General features: G+C 32.0%; 1 protein-coding gene across 1 annotated transcript in view; it reads right to left on the bottom strand.

The window, feature by feature from the left end:
• The window catches only part of LOC137656710 (whirlin-like), a 755303-nt gene that overhangs the window by 35094 nt on the left and 692709 nt on the right, over positions 1-27500 (bottom strand). Inside the window, 1 exon segment of the mRNA XM_068390933.1 lies at positions 18089-18187. Coding sequence (XP_068247034.1) covers positions 18089-18187 — 99 coding nt within the window.

Below are 27500 nucleotides of genomic sequence, written 5' to 3'. Positions count from 1 at the left end.
AGGGTACCATTCACCTAATGCATATGTATCTGTCTTTTATAATGTAGAGGTAATTCAACCGTACAGTATGTGTCAGTATTTTAACCTGTGTTTATAACACACTTAATATAATTTTGATTGTAATAACCATGATCTAATATTATGTATCGTGAATGGAATCATAATTAAATTGTGAATTAATGTTAATAATAACCATATATGTATATATATATATATATATATATTAATATATATATAATATATATATATATATATATATATACTGTGTATGTATGTATGTGTATATACATACATATATATATATATATATATACTATATATATATATATATATAATATATATATATATATATGTATATATACTGTGTATGTATGTATATATATATGTACATATATATATTTATTTATATATATATATATTCATATATATATATATTTATATATTTATATAATATATACATAAAATATATATACACACACACCACTTATATATATATATATATATATATATATATATATATATATATATATATATTACATTATATATATATATATATATATATATATTATATATATATATATATATATATATATATATATAACATATATATATAATATGCATACATATGTATATAATAACCACATTCATTATAAAAATTATGCAAGAGTATAACTTATGAATAACTAGACCAGTAACTTGAAAATAAGACTTTAAAATGGAAAGTAGCCTGTGTTTGAGTTTACTGAGGACTTGGAAAGAAAATCTGTGTAAAAATGAAGCATAAAGGCTATGTGTATGTGTGTGTGTAAGTAAACACTTGTAATGTATGTACAGTGCCATATTCAGGTGCTGAGTGTGTAAGATAAAACTTCATAAACAGATATACTAAATGTTTGTAGCTATTTACAAATGTGCAATGAGGGTTAAGATGAAAACTGTGGGGTTAGTGAGTCTTTGGATATATATATATATATATATATATATATATATATATATATATATATATATATATATATATATATATATATTCATATATATATATATATATATATATGTAATATACATATATATATATATAGATTATATCTATTATATTATAATATATATATATATATATATATATATTATATATATATAAATTTATATATATAAATTTCTATATATTTTATATACATATTTATATATATATAAATTTCAATATATATATTTTATATATATATATATATAATTACATACATACATAAATATATATATATATATATATATATATATATATATATATATATATATATATATATATATATATATATATATATATATATATATATTTTACATACATACATAAATATATATATATAAATTTCAATATATATTTTATATATATATATATATATATATATATATATATATATATATATATATATATATATATATATTTTACATACATACATAAATATATATATATAAATTTCAATATATATTTTATATATATATATATATATATATTTACATACATACATAAATATATATATATATATATATATATATATATATATATATATATATATATATATATATATTTTACATACATACATACATATATATATATATATATGTATATATATATATATATATATATATATATATATATATATATATATATATATATATATACATATATATATAAATTTCTATACATATTTCATATATAATTACTTTTACTTTGTGCATAAAGAAAACTTTCTAAATACATAAAGAACTACTGAACAAAACAGAATACAAAACAAATATGAAATTCTCAACTTTTTTTTTTCATCATTTGAACATCATTCTCTTTTGTATTAAGCAAATTTCAAAACAATTTTTTTCTAAGTATCTTCAGATGTCTTCATTTACTTTGAAAACCACTTTATCTTCAATTCTACTTCTACGACGTTACTTGTACTGCATAGTTAACCACCACCTTGACTTCTGTTTTTCTTTTTTTTTTTCCAAAATTTCTACAACTAAAAAATGGGTATGGAAGCTTTTAATAGATTTTTTGGCGTCTACAAATTTATTTTGAAGTGTGACATTTACAGATCTAGACTACGTACTTGTATGATACATCAGTCTTTTATCTCTCTACAATGGAAACTATAAAATACAACGCTTATTCTGCTGGTAAACTTTTAAAAGACTACAATCATGTGTTTTTGACAAGTTAATTTCATGCTAATATTATAAAAATTAGTATTAAAATAGCGGAGAGAGACAAAAAGAAATAGCTGCAACAGCCGTAACTATACAAAAATTGCTCTGGCGGAATGGCGTATAGCCTAGGATGTGATTATTTTATACATTTTTCTTTAAAATGTTACTCTTTTGGAGGTAAGACTAATTTGAATATCTCACAAAAGATGACCCGAAGGGAAAGCATTTTGAAAAATAAATGAATATATGTTTAAAGAAGCGAAAAAATTGATTAATCAAACTAATTCATCTCTTCAAGGACTCTCGAAAGCAAGGCGTTGCAGCTTCTTCCTTCCTCTTTTCCCGCCAAAAATTAAAACAAGATCAGTGAATAGCATCTCATGAGAAAAATGCATTAGGATTTCAAATGCGGCAGGTATTTCAAGTGCCTCAATGAGTCCAACAGTTTTGTCATAAATGTGGAGAAGAAAAAGATTGATTAGTTAAAAAGAATTGAAAACAGCAGGTTAAAATGACTTTGACCGCCATGTTGGCTTGATCTTCCGCAAGGACTATGGATGAGTACGTTGAAGTTGACCTTGTAAAATATGACATATTTCAAATGTTAGATAAGTTATCTACATCAATTCTGTGCAATGGTCAAATGTAGAGATATGCAAAATATTGTGGAATGGCATTTATGGAACATGGCGGCTAAAGACAGTTTAAATAAAATCTAGCATTCTTACAAAATGATGTTCGTCTCCAAGCAATCATACAACTCAAAATACTCAGTCATTCAGGACAATCACATATTGGTACAGATTTACCAGTGTACAAAATAACTGCAAGGTTGGAACACTGTACACTTTGTGCTTGAACAATTGTAATACGAGTTATTCTAGCCATATATTCTCACTCTTTCTGATACACATCAGGCAACTTGACTCTCATTTATTATATCTTTCTTCCTTAGACGATCATCCGCAAAACTACTTGCTATCCAGCTAACATATTTCCTTTCTTTCAACGCCATCTAGCTTCATTGTTCAACCTTTCAATCAATCACTTCACAAACTGCTAAGATCTCATTCATTCTCGTTTACTTTAACCGTCTCAATCAGATAAAAATCACATATCCTCTTGTTTGTCACATTCTAAGGTCAGTCAACAGACAGGGACCCTTGTCCTCCACTTCCTCTCTCATTGCTATAACAAATTCCATTTCATTTGAAGCAAGTCTTTCCAAGTTCTCGATAGAGTCATGTATAATGTTTATGCTTCCAGATTCAAATCAATTGCATTTCTTTTCTCAGGGAGCCTCTTCAATGTTTATACCGCATTCAAAAGGTTAAAATCACTGGCTTACACCAGCATGTACACTTGACTGTAAGACATCTTCGCTCTTATGGTTTTAAATTGAATATCCTTTTTATCCTTTATTTATACCAAAGGATCATTTATGTCAGGATGCACGAAAACTCCATCTCAATGGATTGCATCCCAAAATGTTCAATGTCAACATTGATATCTGTGTTCAGTAGGTCTAGACCCTTTAAAAAAAACAAATTTGTTTGAGTTGTGAGGAGTGTATGGTTCCCCCAACTGGCCCCTGGCCTACAGGGTCTAGAAGTGGGTATTCAATCGATTATTCAGTCTAGTGTCGGGCTATTTAAGACAACTTCCACCTAGAATAGGACAAGCTGATGACCTGGAATATCTTAGAGCACATGTCGAGTGTTTACTATGGAAATCTACTAGAGAGCATTCAACTGTTCAACTCAGGACCTACAGGTTGAAGGCCCCTTTCGACTGCACATCATAAATTCCCATTCGCACATATAAAACAATATCCTAAATAATTTGATAAAAATCAAAATGGTAAAAAATTAAGAGCAAAACACAAATGAAAGCTAAGGACATCAATGCCAAACATTTTGAAATTATTTTTTTCTTCCCTGATAAAATCAAAATTTCACCTTTTAAATTTTTGGTATAATCTAATCTCCCTAGATCACTAGGTTTTCCTATAAATATATAAAATAGATTACAATATATATAAAATGAAGTTACATTTACATTGCTTACTCATAAAATAAATTATTGATACTCCTGTTGTCGTTATTTAACCTCTTTCCAACACAAAATCTCTCTCTCTCTCTCTCTCTCTCTCTCTCTCTCTCTCTCTCTCTCTCTCTCTCTCTCTCTCTCTCTCTCTTTTACATTTCTTAATCACAAATAAATTATGAATACTCCTGTTATTTTTATTTAACCTCCTTCTAACACACAATCTTTGTATTCTCTCTCTCTCTCTCTCTCTCTCTCTCTCTCTCTCTCTCTCTCTCTCTCTCTCTCTCTCAAAACAAACCATTTGTGTAAAGTAGTTCACATGAAGATATACCCGCAACCTCACATGTATCCTATTCCTCTTTCAATTTCTCTCTTATTGGGAAAGATTTCTGTCTAATAAAATGTTTTCCTTCTGAACAAACACTGAACTTCCCTGTTTCCTACTATTTCACCATCGATAACAGATACACTTTTAAAGTAAAAACTTTCTTCATTCTACATATAACAACACATATATTCATACTTACTCACACACACACACACACACACACACACATATATATATATATATATATATATATACACATATATATACAGTATATTAAATATACATGTGTATATATAAATATATGTATATATACAGTATATTAAATATACATGTGTATATATAAATATATGTATATATACAGTATATATATATATGTATATATATATATATATATGTATATATATATATATATATATATATATATATATATATATATACATATATATATATATATACTGTATATATAGGGATGAGGTTGCTACACCAGAACCTTTCTCGCGACCCCATTCACATCTGGGTGAACTGATGGGAGGCAAGACGGGAGCAAACCCCGGACATGACAAACGCCTACCAAGAACTTTACCACGGAATCCCCAAACACACAGAAGAAAAAACCTTACTAGAAAAGACACTCATCTTTCTTTCTCACCTTTGAATCAAAATAAATGAAAAGTGAACAGTGAAGAGTTGCAAGAAGAAGATTATTAATTTTGTGCTATTCCACTATCACACGCTGCCTTTACACCTGTTGAATACGTCGTTATTTGTGGCGTTATTTATGGTTATTTATGTTTATTTATGTTTATTCTTCATTATTTAAAATCTATGTTTAATTATAGGTCTTTACCTTTATTGGTTCTTTTAATCCTCACATGTTGGTAGCCATTTTGAAGGAGCTATATGTGACATACTTTATTTATACTCAAATTATATATATATATATATATATATATATATATATATATATATATATATATATATATATATATATATATATATATATATATATACATATATATAATATTGTAATTATTATTATTATTAGCTAAGCTACAACCCTAGTTGGAAAAGCAAGATGCTATAAGCCCAAGGGCTAAAAGAGGGAAAAATAGCCCAGTGGGGAAAGGAAATGAGGAAATAAATAAACGATATAAGAAGTATTGAAAAATTGAAATAAAATATTTTAAAAACATTAGCAACATAAAAACAGATGTTTCATATAAAAACTATAAAAGGACTTATGTCAGTCTGTTTAACATCAAAACATTTGCTGCAAGTTTGAACTTTTTGAAGTTCTACTGATTCAACTACCCGATTAGGAAGATCATATAATATATATATATGTATATATATATATATATATATATATATATATATATATATATGCATATATATATATATATATATATATGTATACATATATATATATATATATATATATATATATATATATATATATATATATATATATACATATATATACATATATATATATGTATATATGTATACTGTATATATATATATATATATATATATATATATATATATATATATATATATATATATATATATATATATATATAATCATCAGAAAGAGGGGGAAATGTTATACAAAGTATGCAGTACTTTTGTGTACTTACTATACATTTTCAGTACTAATTGCAATAATTTACTTGCTAATTGGTTCTTAATTTTCCCGCTCGTGGTGAACTTGAAAATTCGTTTTTTAATCTAGAAGTTCATGACCTTTTGGCATGATCCATGAAATGTGATTAATTTGAATAATGTCAAAAAGATTGAAAATTAATAATCAAAGACCTACCATGTTAGCAGATACGGCGTTATCTTTAGTAATATCTTCAACTATTATAATGAATCTATTTCAGTTGAATTCTTTCTAATAGATCTAATCAGCAAAATGTATCTGTTATCAAATATCTCGACATAATTCAATCATCTATGAAATTAACATCATACCGAAAGTCCTCAACTTTCAAAATTAACAGGTTCCAAGAAGATGTTTTCAAGTCGAATTGTTCTTAAGTCAAATTGTTTGTAAGTCAAACAGTTTGTAAGTCGAATAGCTCGTACGTCGAATGGCCCGTAAGTCGAAATGTTTGCAAGTTGATTTTTTTAACCTAACTCACATGCCTACGATTTTCAGCTGCAAAAGTCAACAGATAGTCCCGTTTCATATTACACATGTCATCTTGCTTACTGCATTAAATTATGATACCACTTTATTACAGTAATTCATTATGAGGTGTTGATACAAAATATGAGGTTCATGATTTTAGTTAAATTTGCATTTGTATTCCGAATGTTTAGAAGTCAAATGCTTGTAAGTTGAAGAATTTTCGTAAGTTGAAAAAAGTTTGTAAGTTGAAAAACATTTGTAAGTTGAGAAATGTTCGTAAGTTGAGGAATGTTCGTAAGTTGAAGAATTTTCGTAAGTTGAGGAACGTTCATAAGTCGAGAAAGGTTCGTAAGTCGGGGAAGGTTCGTAAGTTGAGGAATTTTCGTAAGTCGAGGAAGGTTCGTAAGTTGAGGATAATTAATTATCAGAGATTCCATTTAGTTATGAGTCACTTTAATTAACTGAATATTAAATATCATTATCTTAAATTAAGACCAGATCTAGTTATTTATACACTGTTAAAAATTTGCATTAAAACAACGGTAAATGTCTGGCAACATTTATTCCAGGATTTTTACCATTTTAAAAACGGATATATTGACGCAAGGAGTGATATTACGGTCATCAACCTGTAAAAGATATTAACAAAGTAAAATAAAATTACGGTCACTTGTATTTTACTGAAACACGGTTCAAAACAGTATATCTTTACGGAGAAGTTCCGATTAAAATTACGGTTTTCTTGAACAGTGTAGTTCAACATAACCTTACATGACATTCAGTTAAAACAAATTTATCTTTAGAGAGAGAGAGAGAGAGAGAGAGAGAGAGAGAGAGAGAGAGAGAGAGAGAGAGAGAGAGAGAGAGAGAATGGCTTTTACCTAGAAGCTACTTATAATTACTTTAATGGCATCCATTTTGGTATAAAACGTCGTCCTCCCATGAAATTGTTACATAATGTCATTAATAACGTCACAGATAACGGCATATTCACCTCTTAATATGGACATGATAAAATAAGCTGATATTTATTTCAGAACAAAATTATATCCTTATCTAAAATTAACACTAAACTGGCTCTTTCAGGGACGAACTTATTCTACAATTACTTAATGTTAAAATTAGTTACTTCAGGTTAATAGCTTTACTTTTTTTAAAGAATACTTTACAAACTAAATTAACTTAAATGCTATAGTACAGGAGTGAATGATTTCAACGACCTCACAATATAACATGGGTTGGTAGTAGTAGTAGTAGTAGTAGTAGTAGTAGTAGTAGTAGTAGTAGTAGTAGTAAGAGTTTGTGAATGGGTGTGTGGTAAAATTTTATGAATGGGGAAGAGGTATATGTGATAGTTTACAAACTAAATTAACCTAAATACTATGGTACAGGAGTGAATGGTTTCAACGTCCCCACAATATAACATGTGGTGGTGGTAGTAGTAGTAGTAGTAGTAGTAGTAGTAGTAGTAGTAGTAGTAAGAGTGTGTGAATGGGTGTGTGTAAAATTTTATGAATGGGGAAGAGGTATATGTGATAGTTTACAAACTAAATTAAGCTATACACTATAGTATAGGAGTGAATGATTTCAACGTCCCCACAATTTAACATGTGGTGGTAGTAGTAGAAGTAGTAGTAAGATTTTGTGAATGGGTGCGTGGTAAAATTTTATGAATGGAGAAGAGGTATATGCGATACTTTAAAAACTAAATTAACCTAAACACTATGGTACAGGAGGGAATGATATCAACGACCTCACAATATAACATGTGGTGGTGGTAGTAGTAGTAGTAGTAGTAGTAGTAGTAGTAGTAGTAGTAGTAAGATTATGTGAATGGGGGTGTGGTAAAATCTTAAGAATGGGTAAGAGGTATATGCGATAAGATACGTTCTCCTATTTATGTTTCTCTCTCTATGTTTGTTCAATGGGTGTGTTACATAAAAACAAAAGCTCTTTGAAAACAAGCAGAATAAAACAGCAATGTTAATCAACAAAGATTCTGTGACTTAATAAAGGCACCAGAAGGTAGTAAGCCCAATAAAGACAAAATTGGGTTTTATAATCGGCTAAATAAGGGATGCAATAGTCATCTTTTTCTTTAATGCCTTTACAAATGAGGACAGTGTAGTTTGGTATCTTGTGAACCTGACTTAACTCAATGTTGTCTATAGTACAATCTACAATTACTGTACTAGTACTGTTCAGAAAAGTGGCCTCAACAATATAAAAAAAAAAAAAAAAAAAAAAATTAACTTTAATATCAACATTCTAATTAAACTTCAGACAATCAACTCATTGAAAGATTTTAAACTAAAAGGTTCTAACTAATGGTCGAATCAGAACCAGTATTTCAAGTTATTTTTCTTTTACTTAATTATCAAAATAACTTAAATATGAGTAACTTGCAGGGACCACATGCAGAGCTTTGGAAACTTTAATCTTATGGACCTAACCTAACTTAGTATGCTTAACCTTGCAAATATAACCTTACTTAGAGTAAAATGAAACTCTTAGCCTTTCAATTAATGGTGCAATTAGCAAATCAATGAAAATAAAAGTTGAGCCAGCTTTAATCCCACTAGCATTGCCTAATTCAAAATGACTAGAACACTTAGTCAGCCCTATTGATCGCTCAAGTTGGAAGTTGTAGTTCAACTTCACAAACTAATCACCTTAGACCAACACAGAAAAACTAGCCATCGAGTTAGTCTTGGATATAATCCGACCTTAACTTAACCTACAAGATTCCTATCTTCCATGGCATGTGAAATATATCAAGAATATGAAATTCCCCGGACCACTACTAAGTGATCTCATACCAAGCATACTACACAATGTTAGAGTCCTGAGAAAGCCTATTATGAACAGGGTTTATTTCAGATTTAACATACTATTTAGCCTACCATTCACCTTGATATATAGCCAAGACACGATGGATAAGGACGAGTTAACAAAGATTATGAACAAATATAAGGATACAGTTTGTGAAGCACAAGTAGGTATTCTCAAGACGTCTTCAAAGTTCGATGTGTGTATTGTTCTTGTATATGAACATAAATGAAATAAACCTATAATCAATGGACCCCAGATTTCAAAGGATCATCTTGATCATGCACATGGATGTATCAAGACCTGAGTGTTTTAAAATGAAAGGTAAACTGCCTCATAAGTTAATAATAATAATAATAATAATAATAATAATAATAAAAAAAAAAAAAAAAAAAAAAAAAAAAAAAAAAAAAAAAATTTCATAGATTTTGTGTTCATTTCATTTATCATACATACACGGAAAATTGTGTATTTTAATATGTTTATAAGCATACATTAGCATGCAATAATGAATGAATCTGTAAATTTTTAGAGGTAGCGAAGATGATTTCATGTACGCATGCGTGTGGAGAATAGCACGAGTGTGTATTCTTGTTTGTGGTTTTAGTATAAGAAGTAATCAAATTTAATGACAATTGGAAACAAACTGATATGGCATATACTCGTCTATTAGGGTTAATAACGGCAAAGTAAGCTTAAGTTTTCTACATAATACTGCAAAAAAACGAACGCTTAAAGCAAAGATAAATAAACTATGGTTCTTTAGTGTACATAAAATGAAAAAAAAAAGAAATATGATCCGAACATAGCATGTCTTTGGGAAAATAGTCTGATGGATAAATATGTTGAAATGGATAGATTCCAGAGACATGAAATATAGAATGTGATTAAAAGAAAAATAATATGAATGCAAAATGGGGTTCCTTTACTTTGCTACGCAGAATAAAAAAGAAAACTAATTTAATTTAATGGGAAAATAACCCAAAATCCACCATAGAAGAAACATTATCCAAAAATAAGTAAAAGGAACCATTGATCTATGAGTAAACACAATAAATCATGAAATGGAGTAATCACTCAAGGATTTACGAAGGAAATAAGGACATACTGAAACATACTTGTGTTTTATAAGTTATCTAGGAAATTTGGACGTCTGGCAATTAATTAAGATTTTTCTATAGATGGCACAGAAAATGAGAAATTTGCACGTGATGTATTAGTGTGAGAAATGGGTAATGGGTAACGCAGAAACTGGAGCCTCTTTTGAGATGGGGGACTTACTGATATGTATATGCTATTCGCGTGTGTTTACCAATAAATGCTATTTTGTGAGTCACGTCCACTCTGCACACGAATGTACTTCCTTATCCCAATCTTCAAGATGGGGCTAAGCCAAGCCTTACAAATAATGGCAGTTGCATCAATGAAAGAGAAAGAAAAAAATAAAAAAAGAAGCACGCCCCTTTTCTTCTCCTTCCTTTTTTTAAATCTACTTGAAATGTGGATCAGCTTATACACTGAGTAACACACAATATACACTCTGGAGATAAATATATATATGTACAAAGTGCGTCAAACGATTAAGCTACTCTTCTTCATATAAACAAATTAGAACACTTAAGCGATACACAAGATTACCTCTCTTTCATTCAATCAACAGAAATGACAAATACAGTAATGCAAGTGTCTCAATGACACCAGTGCCTCAGAGATGTCATTTATCTTTTTGCAAACCAAAGAGAAAAAAAAAAGCATTTTTTTGAATTACATGCAAAAATATCAGAGGATATAAAACTTATTTGCTAATGTACAAATATTTACATAAACATTTTATATAGAATCTAAAAAAAACATGGTTCTTCACAAAATTCTTCCAAGTCCTTGTTTGAGTTCCAGAGAAGAGACATCCAAATACAGTCCTTGGACAGAGCACTGGTGTCCTTGAGTTCGGAAAGGAATAGAAAAAAAAATACCTATCTTGACATCAAAGACACTGACAAAATACTGGCAGTCAGAGGCAGTGTTAATTATCACAATCCCTAAAGATGAAGAGCACAATTACTCAAGTTACCAAAAAAGTATAAAAATGTCAGTTTTCTATTTATAGCATTTTCCTATTTATTTTTTGCAAGCAGATATATTCTTTGACTTACAAGCTAAGCTTTCTTCCACCAGACACTGTATGAAAAGGACTACTGTAGTCATGACAAAGTTCCACAAGTTTTTTCATATTGTTGCCACACTGTCTTTTACGTCGGACCCTTTACTTATCTAGAAGAGAAAGACCTATTTTAAAATATCTCCGTTCTTCTTAAACAGCAATATAAAGGCGTCTAAGGGAGTCCAGTCTCTTTTCACTCGTATGAGAACACACTTACGCATATCACGTGTACTTACTCAAATGCAGGTGTACGCATTTACACAAAAAACCACTTGGGGGTAGATATACATGTACGAAAGCACTAATATCTTCTTCACGTTAGTTATCTCCGTTCAATCTATAGGAATGTCTTCTCTTCATTCTTTCACTCGTTATAAAACCGACATACATTACCTTATTTTCTGACAGCTTCTTTTGAGTTTTCTTCTTACCTGAGGTTAGAATGGTACATTCTCAACTCGCTTTCTCTCTCTCTCTTTCTCTCTTTCTCCACGAGGTTACACGTACACATAGTCTTGTCTTCCTAAATTAATATATTTTCCATATCTATGTTCCTGATTAATATACAGCCAAACCCCATTTCAGATTTTTTTCTTAATATCAGCTTATACATAGTCGAATGTCCCAATGTTTATGTATATATATATATATATATATATATATATATATATATATAAATATATGTATATATATATATATATATATAGATATATGTATATATATATATATATATATATATATATATATATATATATATATATATATATATATATATATATATATATATATATATATATATATATATATATATATATATATATATATATATATATATATATATATACATACACACACATATATATATACACATATATACTGTATATATACATATATGTATATATATACATACAGTAAAACCTTATTTTTCAGACAAATATTCCTCTCTTAATATATGAATGAAGACACCGAAGAAACAAAAAGTTAGGTATTCCTTCTACCCTGTATTGCCTTTCCACTCAAAATCTACATTTCATCCTCTCACTTTTCATTCATGAACGATCCAGGCAACTGGACTTCTCAGCATTCTACAAGTTTCAAACTCAGACGAAAATTACTGAAGATTTTAGATGATGATCAAAGCTAAGTTTTCAATTTTTGGAGATTCAACGACTTCCCAACTACGATTGGTTCCATTCGCCCGGGTTGACGAAAAGCAAGATTTCAACTACCGAGCAAAATTGATGCCTCAAAATGAGTCAACAAATACAAAGATGAGACAAAAAATCCTCCCAAAACTCATCCATAAAATTCTTGAACTAAGAGCTCAGTGAGATAGAGCAGCTATGGCTCATTATGGACCCTGAAGAGCTAACAGAACCAGTTAGTCTGACTAACTTGCTCCCACCACGAATCAAAGTCATGATTTTCAGACACAACAAACCCCTCAGTTTGTCTCAATAAACATGTATTCATCAGACAGGTGATTTTGAATTATAAATACATATCCTGAAGAGGCGTAACACCCCGTTTTGCCATTTTCGAACAATGCTATAATGAGTCGAGAAGATATGTTTAGTTCTGTATCTAATAATGAACTAAAATCACAATTTTAAAACTCGCTTGCTACCAACGACACACAACACCAAAAAGGTTAAATAAAACTGTGTCAAAATACACCCTCTCCTATCTACTGGCCAATGCGCTAAGACCTAATTTAGAAATTTGTAAAAGATTTTGGCCAAAAGATGTTTAGCCCCACTAACCTAGGTTTAAAAGTGTCCCTTTTAATTCTATCCTTATCTTTTAGTGACCCTATCGCGACCATTTCTTTACCTTTATAAATGTCCCCAACGAGACCAACGACTCATGTCTTAACGTTAACATAATGTACAATGAACAATGAAATCTTGCTCTCTTCCTCTTTTGCATCCACTGCCATGCTCAATCACTCTCTTTCTCTCTTCCTTTCTCAAGCACGCTGAATCAAAATATGAATCTTATCTCCTACGAGGGTCCTTTCGACATCCTATCTACATAATCATCTTAGTCTCTACCCTTTTTCCTCCTTAGCACCAAATGAGTGTTACACAATAATATAAGGATTCAGAAACTCGATGAAGATGCCTTGAATGCAAACGACATCCTTACATCCTGCAGGACTCCACTTAGGTTAATGTCATTATTTAGAATCTATGTACAATGGACATTTTAAGTTTAGCACCTTCGGTCTTTATTCTATATTAAATGTTTCTTCTTTAGCAGAAACCACCTCTGGGCTGTAGGGATCAATAGATATAGTTCAGGAACAAAAATGGAATGAATGACTGGTAGGGAAATATATAGAGTTCATTAGCATTATTATCTTTTCGTATTTATCAGAAATCATCTGAAATCATCTAAAATCATTTCAAAAGCAAGACTGAGGTATCCTTTGAATGTTAAGCCAGGCTTTCTTATGGCCTAGGATAGTAAACAGAATCTGATTCACCCTTCCCATTACCCTTTGCACCTAAACAAAAATTGTTTTTACAGAGATTCCAAGATAGAATTCTTTAATGAAATTGGAATGATTGATTGACTGGAGTAATATACAGATAATTATGAACTTCATTTTAACGTATCTTGAGGTAGAAAGAATGTAAAATGCATCACTGACTGGTAATGCAACTAAAGACTAGTTTGGATTATTGAAAAGCTAAACTAAACTGAATTCTGAAAACTCCATTTTACCAATATGTATACCCGAATCTTAATTATATATCAATTTTATTAAAACAATTAAATGATCATACAATGGAATTTCGGGAGTAATTGTAAGTTATTTTTTTCTATATGCAAGGGTAGCTGGGTTCTTCATTTTCCATTATTTTCTTTAAAGATTAGAAATTTTACCTTGGAACTAGTTTCTTGCTCATCGATTCATTTGGTCAAGATAATGTTATCGTACCCTGATAAGACATTATCTATTTTGATTAAAAAAAAAAATCGTAATCGTATTAAATTCGAAAAAGACTGGATCGAATAGTGCTTAACAAATAAAATATCCTTTTCATTTAGTTTTTCAACATGACAAGTAGCTTCTAGTTGTGTTTTCAAGTCTATAAAAACTTTATTTCCCCAGTTTTCCAGAGAATGTACATTAATAAGCCAGTTTCGATGCTCTTCAGCGAATAATTGTTCGGCACGCGTGCACGCTTACGCAAAATCTAGAGCTTCGTATTATAAATAATGTCTATATATGCAGTAAGAGACTGTATACAGGAGCCTTAGCAGGTATAAATAGAGCTACCGTTAAAAGTTTAAAAAAATGGAAGAATTCAATGGCAGTAGTGTCGCGTTGAAAGATTCATTCCATTCGCGCTGTTCCGGAAGTACTATGTTCAAGAGGAACGGCTATATCTTCTTCTTCCTCCTCCTTCTCCTCCTTTCTCTCTCTTATTGCATAGCTGTGATTCACTTCAATGAAAGACTAAGCTACAGCTTGATTGGTGGATATTTAGAAAGTATCCCTTTGTTACCCGTGTCAGTTTTACACCGTTTTCTTCCATCCGTCTAGTCCATTCCCTCAACTTTTCTCTTACGCAACTCTATTCACTAATGCACAGTTACTGAGATATTGGTATAGTGCAGACTTTTGTTCATTTAAACTTTATAATCTTTATTACGGAATATATTTCAAGATATATCTTATTTATGAAGACTAAAAACTTCCATCATAACATCAATGTTTTCGACTGATTATGACGAATCATGGCTACTTCACTTTGATGTTTGTCGGAAGTAAAATATACAAGAGTGCAGCACAAATTCCCTTCCTGATCCACCAAGTGAGTTACTCTAAAATTACGAACTGGAGCGAATTCTTAAGAAAACAAGAGTATAGATAATAATATGAGCATATCTTGAAGTAACAACCTAACCCAACCTAGGACTCCTTGTCCTGCCTGGTAAGATGGATCACCATTTAAATTTGGCTGAAAAATGTCTTAATTACGAAAAAGATACACAGATGGCACTGCACTGGATTAAATAACACTTAAAAAGCAATTTATAACAGCAGATGTCAATTGATAAAAGCTATTTGGATCAAATCAAAATCACTGTAACTATGCATTGCAACAATTGGACCAAACCAATATCACTGTAACTATTCACTGGAACAGAAGTCCTGTAAAAGAAAACAAGATACTGATAAGTTAGAGAGAAGAAAACAACACAGAGCTGGTGTTGGTAATTACGGGAAACTTTTAAAATAACACCAAAATGTTGTCTAGTTTGATTCCCTAGGTACATTACGGCTCTTGCGTGGTACGTAAAATATAAGGGTACCTTTACACAGAGCTGTTGTTACTGAGAAGATTTATTCAATCACAATAGGGTTACGATGCCCTTGCAACTTCTTCGTAGAATTATCTATTTCAAAGCAAGCATCATCAATGGCCTAGCGCATACAAAAGCCTCTCCTGGCTACCACAGGTATATGGCCAGCATTTCAAGCAATCGAAAAGACATTTAAACGCTTCTTTATTTCCAGTTTGTATTTCAAACTAGCTAGATTCTTTCAAGCTCTCTGCTGCAAAAGCCCAATAAGACATTAATTCATATCCTCCTCTCATGGTAAGGGAAAGAAGGAAAACGTAGTTTACTTAAGTTAGCCTTCAATATTAGTATACGTTTTCTTTGAAGTTAGCCTTCAATATTAGTGTACGTTTTCTTTGAATTTTCAAGGTCTCTTGGTTTAACGGTGACTAAAATATAAATACGACAGGGTCCTTCTTAACGATTTTCCTGGAATGATACAAAGTTTTTACTAACATCTTGTCGGATATTAACACTAATTCTTTACAGTTCACCTATTTAACTCTTTTGTATCAAATTGCTTATTCATAACGATTACCAAATAATGAAATAATGTATTTAATCCGTTCTCTGGACAAACTAGCGCCTTGAACTCTGCTACCAGCATTACACTAACTTTGGTAAATTTGTGCTTTTTTTTAATGTACGGAAGTGCAAGTGCACGTACAATACTGGCAGTGCTTTGAATATTTATCACACATACGTTGTGTACAGTGCGGTATGCAATCACATTACTTAAAATAGATTGTAGTTAACCATACATTTTTTTTTTTTTGCAAGAAATGAAGGAAGTATTTAGTTAAGTTGAAACACGGAAAATAGTTTGTTAGATTTTCAAAGGAATTCTCAGAATAGAGACAGGATTTTAATAGATAATCACGCCCTATAAATCATTTAATGTATATGATATTTTTTCAGTCTAACTGTGTTGTATTAAATAAGTTTCTCACGGCTGATAATCTCGAACCATTAATGGACTTTGTACAAAAGATTTCATTAAGTTTTAGCTTAATTATTTCGTCGTTAATTTAAATTCAATATTGCTGATGATTATATTTCATAAACTCAAAACCTATTGATCACTTAACAATAGTTTGTCATTTAGTATATAAGAGAAATGACTCTTGACAAACTTTGAATTACTTATCTGATAAAAAAAAAAGTTGAATAAGAACAATTTTTCGAGTAATATTATTTACGAAACTTTCTTATCGACGAAAAAAGATAAAAAAACCTTATTTCTCAAAAGATAACCAACATCATTAATTTTTCCACAACGTTTAAAATGAACATTTTTTATTAAGTTTTATTTTTTTTTTTCCTAGAACACTTTAAGAGGAACATTGTTACCTCCCCTTGGCCAAATTGAATAAACTGTTATAAACAAACACTTCACAGTTCGAACTACGCAACAGGTGGATAAATTAATAATAAAAAAAAAAAGACAGTCACTCTTTCCATATCAAAAAGATGTTCAACTAGAAAGCTCAAGACGGCAGACCGCGTCTCTTTCAGAAAGAGAATAACAGACCCAGTAAGGGACGAAGTCACTTCTCACACATTATGCAACGATTAAAGGCAGAAGAAACAGCAGATTCTCTTTCTTGCTGCTGTGCTGACACTGCTAAATACACCCATCGAAACGAGCAATTGTTTATTTCATTTGGCGAATAGGGATGACCCACACAATACTGACGGAATGGGTTTAGAAACCTTCTCTTCACACACAATACTGACGGGAAGTGTATGCTCCTATACACCCAATACTGACGGGACGTGTATGCTCCTATACACCCAATACTGACAGAAAAGGGGGGAAGGGGGGGGGGAGGTTTGCACTACCCTCGAATAACTTTATACCTTAGATATCCTGCACTGATAAATCCCTTACATACACATACACACAGGCACATCTCTTTCACACTCTCAGGTGTACCACCCATACACGTTCCCCCGCCACGGCGCCCTTCTAAGTCCCCCAAATCATGACGATGTGTGGGCGGGCCCTTGTGCTCTATGGCCGTCTCCTCACCTTCTCCTGTGGCATTGGATCGTGGCGAAAGACGGCAGCGTCGAATTTGTCTTGGTCCTCGAGTCGTACCACCTCCCTGAGTTCCGTCAGGAGACTCATCTGCCGAAAAAAGGACAACGATGAATGGAGTCCTGGGAGAGGGAGACTGGAAATGCAATGGTAATTAAATCCCTACAAAAAAAAAAAAAAAAAAAAAAAAAAAAAAAAAAAAAAAATTATTATTAAAAATGTATACACAATCGAAATGTAAAGCTAATGATTAAATATACAGTTGTCATGAGCGAGGTATAGACGTTTGAAGGAAAATTATGTTTTATCATTAATATTCAACACGTGCACATTACCATAAACCTAAAATATAAAAAAATATGCAATCACATTTAAGATTAATAAAAAGATGATATATAATAATCCTCATCCTCACTGGTTCAAGTCACAAAATGAGTCCCTTCTTGCATAGTATATAAGTAAAGTTAAGCAGAATCCTGGTCCCCTTCGTCAGAAGACATGGAAATGAAAACCCCTCTTAGGAGATTCCCTTTATAAACCAAGAGCTCATTTTCATTTAAATCCAAGATTATAAAGTCGAGGCTATTTTCCCTATGGGTAGGCATTAGGATTACCGTGTTTATATAGCCGTATACATAAATAAGCTTGGATAGTGCCATAGCCTCTGTACCATGGTCTTTCACTGTCATGGGGTAGAGTTCTCTTGCTCGAGGGTCCACTCGAGCACACTATTCCATCTTATTTTTTTCCTCTAGTTTTTTAAAGTGTTTGTAGTTGATATATATCAGATGAAAACATACTCTGTGAAAAAGATAGAAAAATAAAAAAAAGGTAAAAATCATTCTTTTTAAAGACTCCTCGTTCCATATATAATGGCGTGCTTTAATCCTTCTCTTTCTTCTCTACCCACCATTCTTAAACAAGATGGACCACATTCTTCTTAAATTGGCTCCCATCAATATCTCTCATGAGGTTGTGATGGCCTGGTGGTACCGCCCTTGCCTGGTGATTGCGAGACTGGGGTCGATTCCCGCTCCAACTCGTTAGTCGCTGCAACCTCACCATCCTTGATAGCTAAAGATGGGGTGTTTGGGGGAGCTTATAGATCTGTCTGCTGAGTCATTAGCAACCATGGCCTGGCCCTTATTGATCCTAGATTAGGTGGAAAGGGGGCTTGGGCGCTGATCATATGTAAATATGGTCAGTCTCTAGGCATTGTTCTGCTTGATAGGGCAATGTCACTGTCCCTTGCCTCTCTCATTCATGAGCGGCCTTTAAACCTTTAAACCCAGGATGAAAGGTTACTTGAACTATTCACCCCACTAAAAATTAGCTCACACTGAACCAATCGACTCTTCCCTTTTTTTCTGGAGGACTGTCTTTAGTCTTTTCATTCATCTAATAGTGTCATTCGTCTTCTGCCATCTATATCTGCAGCGCAAGATTAAACTGTGGTGACCTATTGGAATCGTTCCTCCCTGGCAATCTGCCCGACTGGGGTTTCAGTCCCACTCAAGCTCGATAGTTTCTTGTAGAGTCTGCAACCTCACCATCCTTGCTGAGTCATCAGCAGCCATATCCTGGCCCTCCTTGGTCTTAGCTTGGGCGCTGATCATATTTATATATGGTCAGTCAATAGAGAATTGTCCCTGTCCCTTCCCTCTTCCCTTTAAAACAAATCACTCCCTCCCGGAGGACTGTGCTTGTCTTAATCATTGTCATAGAAGAGACTCTTTAGCTATGGTAAGCAGCTCTTCTAGGAGAAGGACACTCCAAAATCAAACCATTGTTCTCTAGGCTTGGATAGTGCCATAGCCTCTGTACCATGGTCTTCCACTCTCTTGGGTTAGAGTTCTCTTGCTTGAGAGTACACTCGGGCACACTATTCTATCTAATTTCTCTTCCTGTTGTTTTGTTAAAGTTTTTATAGTTTATATAGGAAATATTTATTTTGGTGTTGTTGCTGTTCTTAATATTTTATTTATCCTTGTTTCCTTTCCTCACTGGGCTATTTTCCCTGTTGGAGCCCCTGGGCTTATAGCATCTTGCTTTTCCAACTAGGGTTGTAGCTTAGCAAATAATAATAATAATTATAATAGTAATAATAATAATAATAATAATATGCGTAAAACTAATGAGGCTTTCAATAAGTCTTCCTGTTTACCTAGGATGAGGATGCGACCCCCTCACCCTTGGACTCCAAGAGGCTTGCAAGCAGGCCCACGGTATCTATCAAAGGGGATAAATGTAGTCAAAACAATCCTTCTCGTTCCCATTAAAACAGATCTTCCATATATAAACCACAAAAAAAAAAAAAAAAAAAAAAAAAAAAAAAAAAAAAAAATTATGCAAATGTAATTTATCTCAAGGATTACGATTAATTAGCATTTATAAGGATTTAATATTCTGAAACCCTCATTTCGTTACATTTGCATAATTTTTTTTTTTGTGGTTTATATATGGAAGATCTGTTTTAATGTTGTTAATGTTCTTAAGATATTTGATCTTAATCGTTCATTACTTCTCATATAGTTTATTTATTTCCTTATTTCCTTTACTCACTGGGTTATTTTTCCCTGTTGGAGCCCTTGGGCTTATATCACCCTGCTTTTCCAACTAGGATTTTGGCTTAGCTAATAATAACAACAACAACAACAACAATAATAATAATAATAATAATAATAATAATAATAATAATCTGGAACAATTAAAGCCATCAGGGACGGAGAAGGAGAGGGAGACCAAAGCGAAGGTAGATGGACTGTATCAAGGATGACCTTCGATCAAAGGGATTAACCGGCGATGAGGTGTGGGACAGAGGTAGATGGAGAACGCTGGCCAGAAACATCGACCCCACATAAAAGTGGGAAAATATTTAGACAAAGAAGAAGAAAGAAGAAGAAGCAAAAAGCATACACCAAGGAGACTGATCTCTAATATCTTGTGTTTCTACATCCATGACCAGATCAAATAAACTGTATATTAGGAGGAGAGTGGTGGAAATAGAGGTACAGGGAACGATAAGGAGAGGGAGACCAAAGCGAAGGTGGATGGACTGTATCAAGGATGACCTTCGATCGAAGGGATTAACCGGTGATGAAGGGTGGGACAGAGGTAGATGGAGAACGCTGGCCAGAAACATCGACCCCACATAAAAGTGGGAAAAGTTGCAGACAAAGAAGAAGTATAATTCAAAGCAAAAATTATCAGAAACAAAATATCCTTCCCTGTATCTCCATTCCTTATTTTACTACACAGACACTTCAACTGCATTTGGATAAAGGATATCTACACCCCCCCCCCAATTCCACCCATGACAGGTGCTTCAAGCACCACATACTACTTCTGCTACTACTATTACTACTGCTACTACAAATAATAATAATAATAATAATAATAATAATAATAATAATAATAATTGCCAATTTATGACCTTCATCTCATTATAATCTTCATCATAAGCTTCCAAAAGGATCATCATCTTCCTCAGCAGAATAGGAAGGATCCTACAGGGAGAGGAGGTTGTGGTATCCGAAAACACAACGCCCTTGAGGAGAGAGAGAGAGAGAGAGAGAGAGAGAGAGAGAGAGAGAGAAAGAGAGAGAGAGAGAGAGAGAGAGAGAGAGAGAGAGAGAGATGACCATCTCAATATCATCTTTATCATAAGCTTCCAAAAGGAACATCATCTTCCTCAGAGGAATAGGAAGGATCTTACGCCTTGAGGAGAGAGAGAGAGAGAGAGAGAGAGAGAGAGAGAGAGAGAGAGAATAGGTGCATGTGTTAGTGTGGGTGTGGTTCCAACGCCTATAGGATTCCTTCAAGTCCTTCAGCTGGGAGGACTCTTCCAGGTCCCCACGATCATCCCGGATTCTGAGGAACGCCTTTCGAAGCTTCAGTGATGTTTGGTTGATTTTTGTCGAGGCCGAAGCCTTTAACGTTAAATTCAACGATTTGTTTGCGTCCTGTAACGTCGTTTCGATAGTGATAAATTGAATTTTATATCTTTTGAAATTTTGGCTTTTACAGTTCAAATTTATTTGAGAATTTATTGCTCGTATTTATCGTTGAAATCAATTTAGAAAATAAATTTAATGATTTGTTTGCGTTATGTGGCGTCGCTAAGATAGTGATAAATTAAATTTTATATCTTCTAAATTTTGGGTTTTACAGTTCAAATTTATTTGAGAATTTGTGGTTCATATTTATCGTTGAAATAAATTTAGAAAATAAATTTAACGATTTGTTTACGTTGTGGCGTCGCTACGATAGTGATAAATTGAATTTTATATCTTAAATTTTGGCTTTTACAGTTCAAATATATCTGAGAATTTATTGCTCGTATTTATCGTTGAAATCAGTTTGGAAAATGAATTTTTTTTTTAAACTAGAAAACTTGTAAAGGAAATTTTGCGAATAAATTTGAGAGTTCACTTAAAGATGATATTCTATTTAATTCTGGTTCAGTTTTAATAAAAAAAAAGATTGATTTTTGTTATAAAGTTGATTCCTCTTTTGTACATTGAGGCATTAAGTACTTCCTCCCCTTTTCAAAAAACAGCTGATAATCTGATGGACGTCACAATGTCATAAAACCTCCTGGCCTGCTTCGTAATGGCAGAAGAGACTCTTTAGCTATGGTAAGCAGCTCTTCTAAGAGAAGGACACTCCAAAATCAAACCATTGTTCTCTAGTCTTGGGTAGTGCCATAGCCTCTGTACCATGGTCTTCCACTGTCTTGGGTTAGAGTTCTCTTGCTTGAGGGTACACTCGGGCACACTATTCTATCTAATTTTTCTTCCTCTTGTTTTGTAAAAGTTTTTATAGTTTAAACAGGAAATATTTATCTTGATGTTGTTATTGTTCTTGAAATATTTTATTTTTCCTTGTTTCCTTTCCTCACGGGGCTATTTTCCCTATTGGGGCCCTTGGGCTTATAGCATCCTGCTTTTCCAACTAGGGTTGTAGCTTAGCAATTAATAATAATAATAATAATAATAATAATAATAAATGTGTTGAGGATTGCCTATGATTATAGGCAATCCTCAACCCCTTTTTAGATAGATTACTGTATAATACAACACCCGACGGAGGAAATACAGTAAACATATTTCCTACAAACAGAAAACTTGTAGCTACTACATTGTTAACGTATTCGTCTATCATTCGCATGGCAGAGGATCGATCCCCACCCGGGACAGTGAGTTTAAGCTGTTTACTGGGGAGGCCACTGCTGTGGTTAGGCACCTCAGTGGGGGTTTAGGCTTGCCAGGATGACGTTCTGGTGAGCATCTATTCCGATGAAACTAGAACTGAAACCAGACACCTTTAACCTTCAATGTCTGGAGATGGATATCACATGGACTTAAGCGTCCAAGATTTGCCATTACTGACATAAGCTGGGAATTATGTACCTGAAGGTGAGACGACTGTAGTGTTCAAACGAGAGTGAAAATTGATGGGGTTCACAACCTCTCTTAAAAGTCTAAGTAGAAACAAGAACGTTAAGACATCTATCTCTCTTTCCATCGATTTATATATACGTAACGTATTGATGTAGGCTATATGTATATAGATAGATAGATTTTTATGAATATCATCATATCATTATCATCATCTCCTACGTATATTTCTTTTTTATTATTATTATTATTATTATTACTATCCAAGCTACAACCCTAATTGGAAAAGCAAGATGCTATAAGCCCAGGGGCTCCAATAGGGAAAAATAGCCCAGTGAGGAAAGGAAATAAGGAAATAAATAACTGAAGAGAACAAATTAACAATAAATCATTCTAAAAAAAAAGTAATGTCAAAAGAGATATATCATATATAAACTATTAACAACGTCAACAACAAAAATGTCATATATAAACTATAAAAAGACTCATGTCCGTCTGGTCAACAAAAAAGCATTTGCTCCAACTTTGAACTTTTGAAGTTTTACTGATTCAACAACCCGATTAGGAAGATCATTCCACAACTTGGTAACAGCTGGAATAAAACTTCTAGAGTACTGCGTAGTATTGAGTCTTATGATGGAGAAGGCCTGGCTATTAGAATTAACTGCCTGCCTAGTATTACGAACAGGATAGAATTGTCCAGGGAGATCTGAATGTAAAGGATGGTCAGAGTTATGAAAAATCTTATGCAACATGCATAATGAACTAATTGATCGACGGTGCCAGAGATTAATATCTAGATCAGGAATAAGAAATTTAATAGACCGTAAGTTTCTGTCCAACAAATTAAGATGAGAATCAGCAGCTGAAGACCAGACAGGAGAACAATACTCAAAACAAGGTAGAATAAAAGAATTAAAACACTTCTTCAGAATAGATTTAATATATATTTAATTACATATACATGTATATACACTTATATCCTGCGCACGCGTGTATACACACACATATATATATATATATGTATGTATATATATACATATATATACATATATATATATATATATATATATATATAAATATATATATTGATACATAGATATGTTCGTATGTATACATGCATAATAATATATCCATCTAACCACCTATCTATCTATCTCTCTATCTACCTATCTATCTATCTATCTATCTATCTATCTATCTATCTATCTATCTATCTATCTATCTATCTATCTATCTATATATATATATATGTATATATATATATATATATATATATATATGTATATATATATATACATATATATACATATATATACATATATATACATATATATATATGCATACACATACATTACTGCATACGTCCCCACACCTAGTATTCTTTATACAAAAAAAAAGTCCATTATAACCAACCTTGAACCTGACCTTGAAAAACTGCCTAGGGCCTACACCGATCGTTAAACATTTCCCATTTCTTTTCGTGTTTTTTTTTCATAATTCTAAATACGAACGAAATGAAACGACCTGTTGTTGTAATGAGGGTTTCAGAATATTAAATCCTTATAAATTATAATTAATTCAAATCAATTTGAAATAAATTACATTTGCATATTTTTTTTTTGTGGTTTATAAATGGAAGATCTGTTTTAATGTTGTTACTGTTCTCAAAATATTTTATTTTAATTTCTCATTACTTCTCATATAGTTTATTTCCTTTCCTCACAAGGCTATTTTTCCTTGTTGGAACCCTTGGGCTTATAGCATCTTGCTACTCCAACTAAGGTTTTGACCTAGCTAATAACAACAACAACAACAACAACAACAACAACAACAGTAATAATAATAATAATAATAATAATAATAATAATCTGGAACAATTAAAGCCATGACGTAAATGAAATCATATAATTCAAACAATTTTGAAACATGAAAAATTCAAAATAACATTTAATATTTTAAGAATATCTCAATCTTAGATAACTCGTAATAACGTTTATTTCTATAAAACACAATTTCGTCATAGTGACATTCAATATTAATAATACAAAAAAAAAAAAAAAAAAAAAAAAAAAAATTATGATATGAAATTATCATTGCGTCAATTTGTATTCAATGCCGTTTATAAAGCACTCTATGGAAATATGTTATTCATCAGCCAGTTTGAATAATGAAAAGGGTTGTTGTGGCCTGATTGATAACGTTTCTACCCAGTGAACGCCAGTCGGGGGTTCGAGTCCCGCTCATACTCCTTAGTGCCTTTGGTGTCTGCAACCTTACCATCCTCGTGAGTTAAGGTTGGGGGGTTTTGGAGGTGCCAATAGGTCTACCTGCTGAGTCATCAGAAGTCATTGCCTAGCCTTCCCTGGTCCTGGCTTGGGCGTTGATCATAAACTACTGTATATGGTCAGTCTCTAGAGCATTGTCCTGCTTGCTAGGGCAATGTCACTGTCCCTTGCCTCCGCCATTCATGAGCGACCCTTTAAAGGAGTTTCCGTTTTATTCGGTTTCCTTCAATAAATTGTAGTTTTGTCATGAATTTAGTATCACTAGAAGGATTTATTTTGTATTTCCTAACAATCTCAAAAAGATTTTAAATCAAAAGATAAGAACAGAAGAATCAGGAAAGGAGACAATGGGTATTGAATGATCAAGGAATAAAACATAAATTTTTTTAATGATTATTGGACTATTATTCAAAAGGAGCGACCTCTTAGTCACTTGAATTGTCATGGTAATTAATATATATTTATATATATATATATATATATATATATATATATATATATATGTATGTATGTATATAACTGTATATGTATATATATATATATATATATATATATATATATATATGTGTGTATATATATATACACACATATGTATGTATATAACTGTGTGTATATATATATATATATATATATATATATATATATATATATAACATATATATATATATCTGTATATATTCACATATATATACCTGTATATATATAATTATATCTATATATACACACATATACATATATATTTACATATATATGCACACACATAAATATATATATATACATACATATACATATATATATATATATATATATATATATATGTATATATATATATTCCTATGTACGTAAATATGTGGGCAGCCTTTAAAAACGCTTAAATGAAATATACTGCAATATAGTTTTAAAATCTGTATTATAATTAAAAAGTAAAATTGCAGTCAAGTTAAAAAAATAAAGACGAAACAAACTTTTTTTAACAGCAAGACGATATTGTCAGTGAAGATTTCATCACTGACAATATCGTCTTGCTGTTAATAGACAACGCAATAGCTTAGAAAATAGCGACCCAGGTGTGTGAATCACCAGCCAGTTGAAGAAGAATCTAGTTCACCCACTACACCCCCCTTCCCTTGTCCATCTCCCCCCTCCCAAACACTTCAGAAAACACAGGTGAATCTTCTTCTTCTTCTTCAAAAAAAAAAAAAAAAAAAAAAAAAAAGAAGAAGAAGAATGCTCGGAGCAAGTAACCTGAAGGCCGATATTCAAGACACGTTCGGATAGCGGACATCCACAGCGCTACCTGACTAAGCATATTTTTTTTCTGGTCATCCGCGAGTCTTGCACAATACCCCCAGGGGTAATATACCCCCAGCATCCCCCCCTTCCCCTTCCCGAACTTCTAAACCCCCTACCGGATAGAGCATCCTCTTTCCCAAACCCCCTTTTTGATAGATATACCCAACCCACCAGCTAAGGGATACCAGGTGTCCACACTACCAGCAGATACCAGGGGGACTGCATCCCCCTACCCGAATTAGCATTCATGGCTTTCCTGGTCACCTGCCCAATGCCCCACCCGCAGGACGCGTCTCCTCTAACCTGGGGGAGTAATTTCAAGTCCTCGGAGAGCACGGGTAGGAGTCTGACGTTAATATGATTGCCCGTGAATTTGATCGTTCATTCTACGGAGTAGAATTGATTGAAGACAGTTTTTTTTTA

This window comes from Palaemon carinicauda, chromosome 17, assembly GCF_036898095.1.
Source record: "Palaemon carinicauda isolate YSFRI2023 chromosome 17, ASM3689809v2, whole genome shotgun sequence".
Classification (NCBI taxonomy): domain Eukaryota; kingdom Metazoa; phylum Arthropoda; class Malacostraca; order Decapoda; family Palaemonidae; genus Palaemon; species Palaemon carinicauda.
The sequence above is the reverse complement of the archived record's forward strand: the minus strand, read 5'-3'. Positions and strand labels throughout refer to the sequence as shown.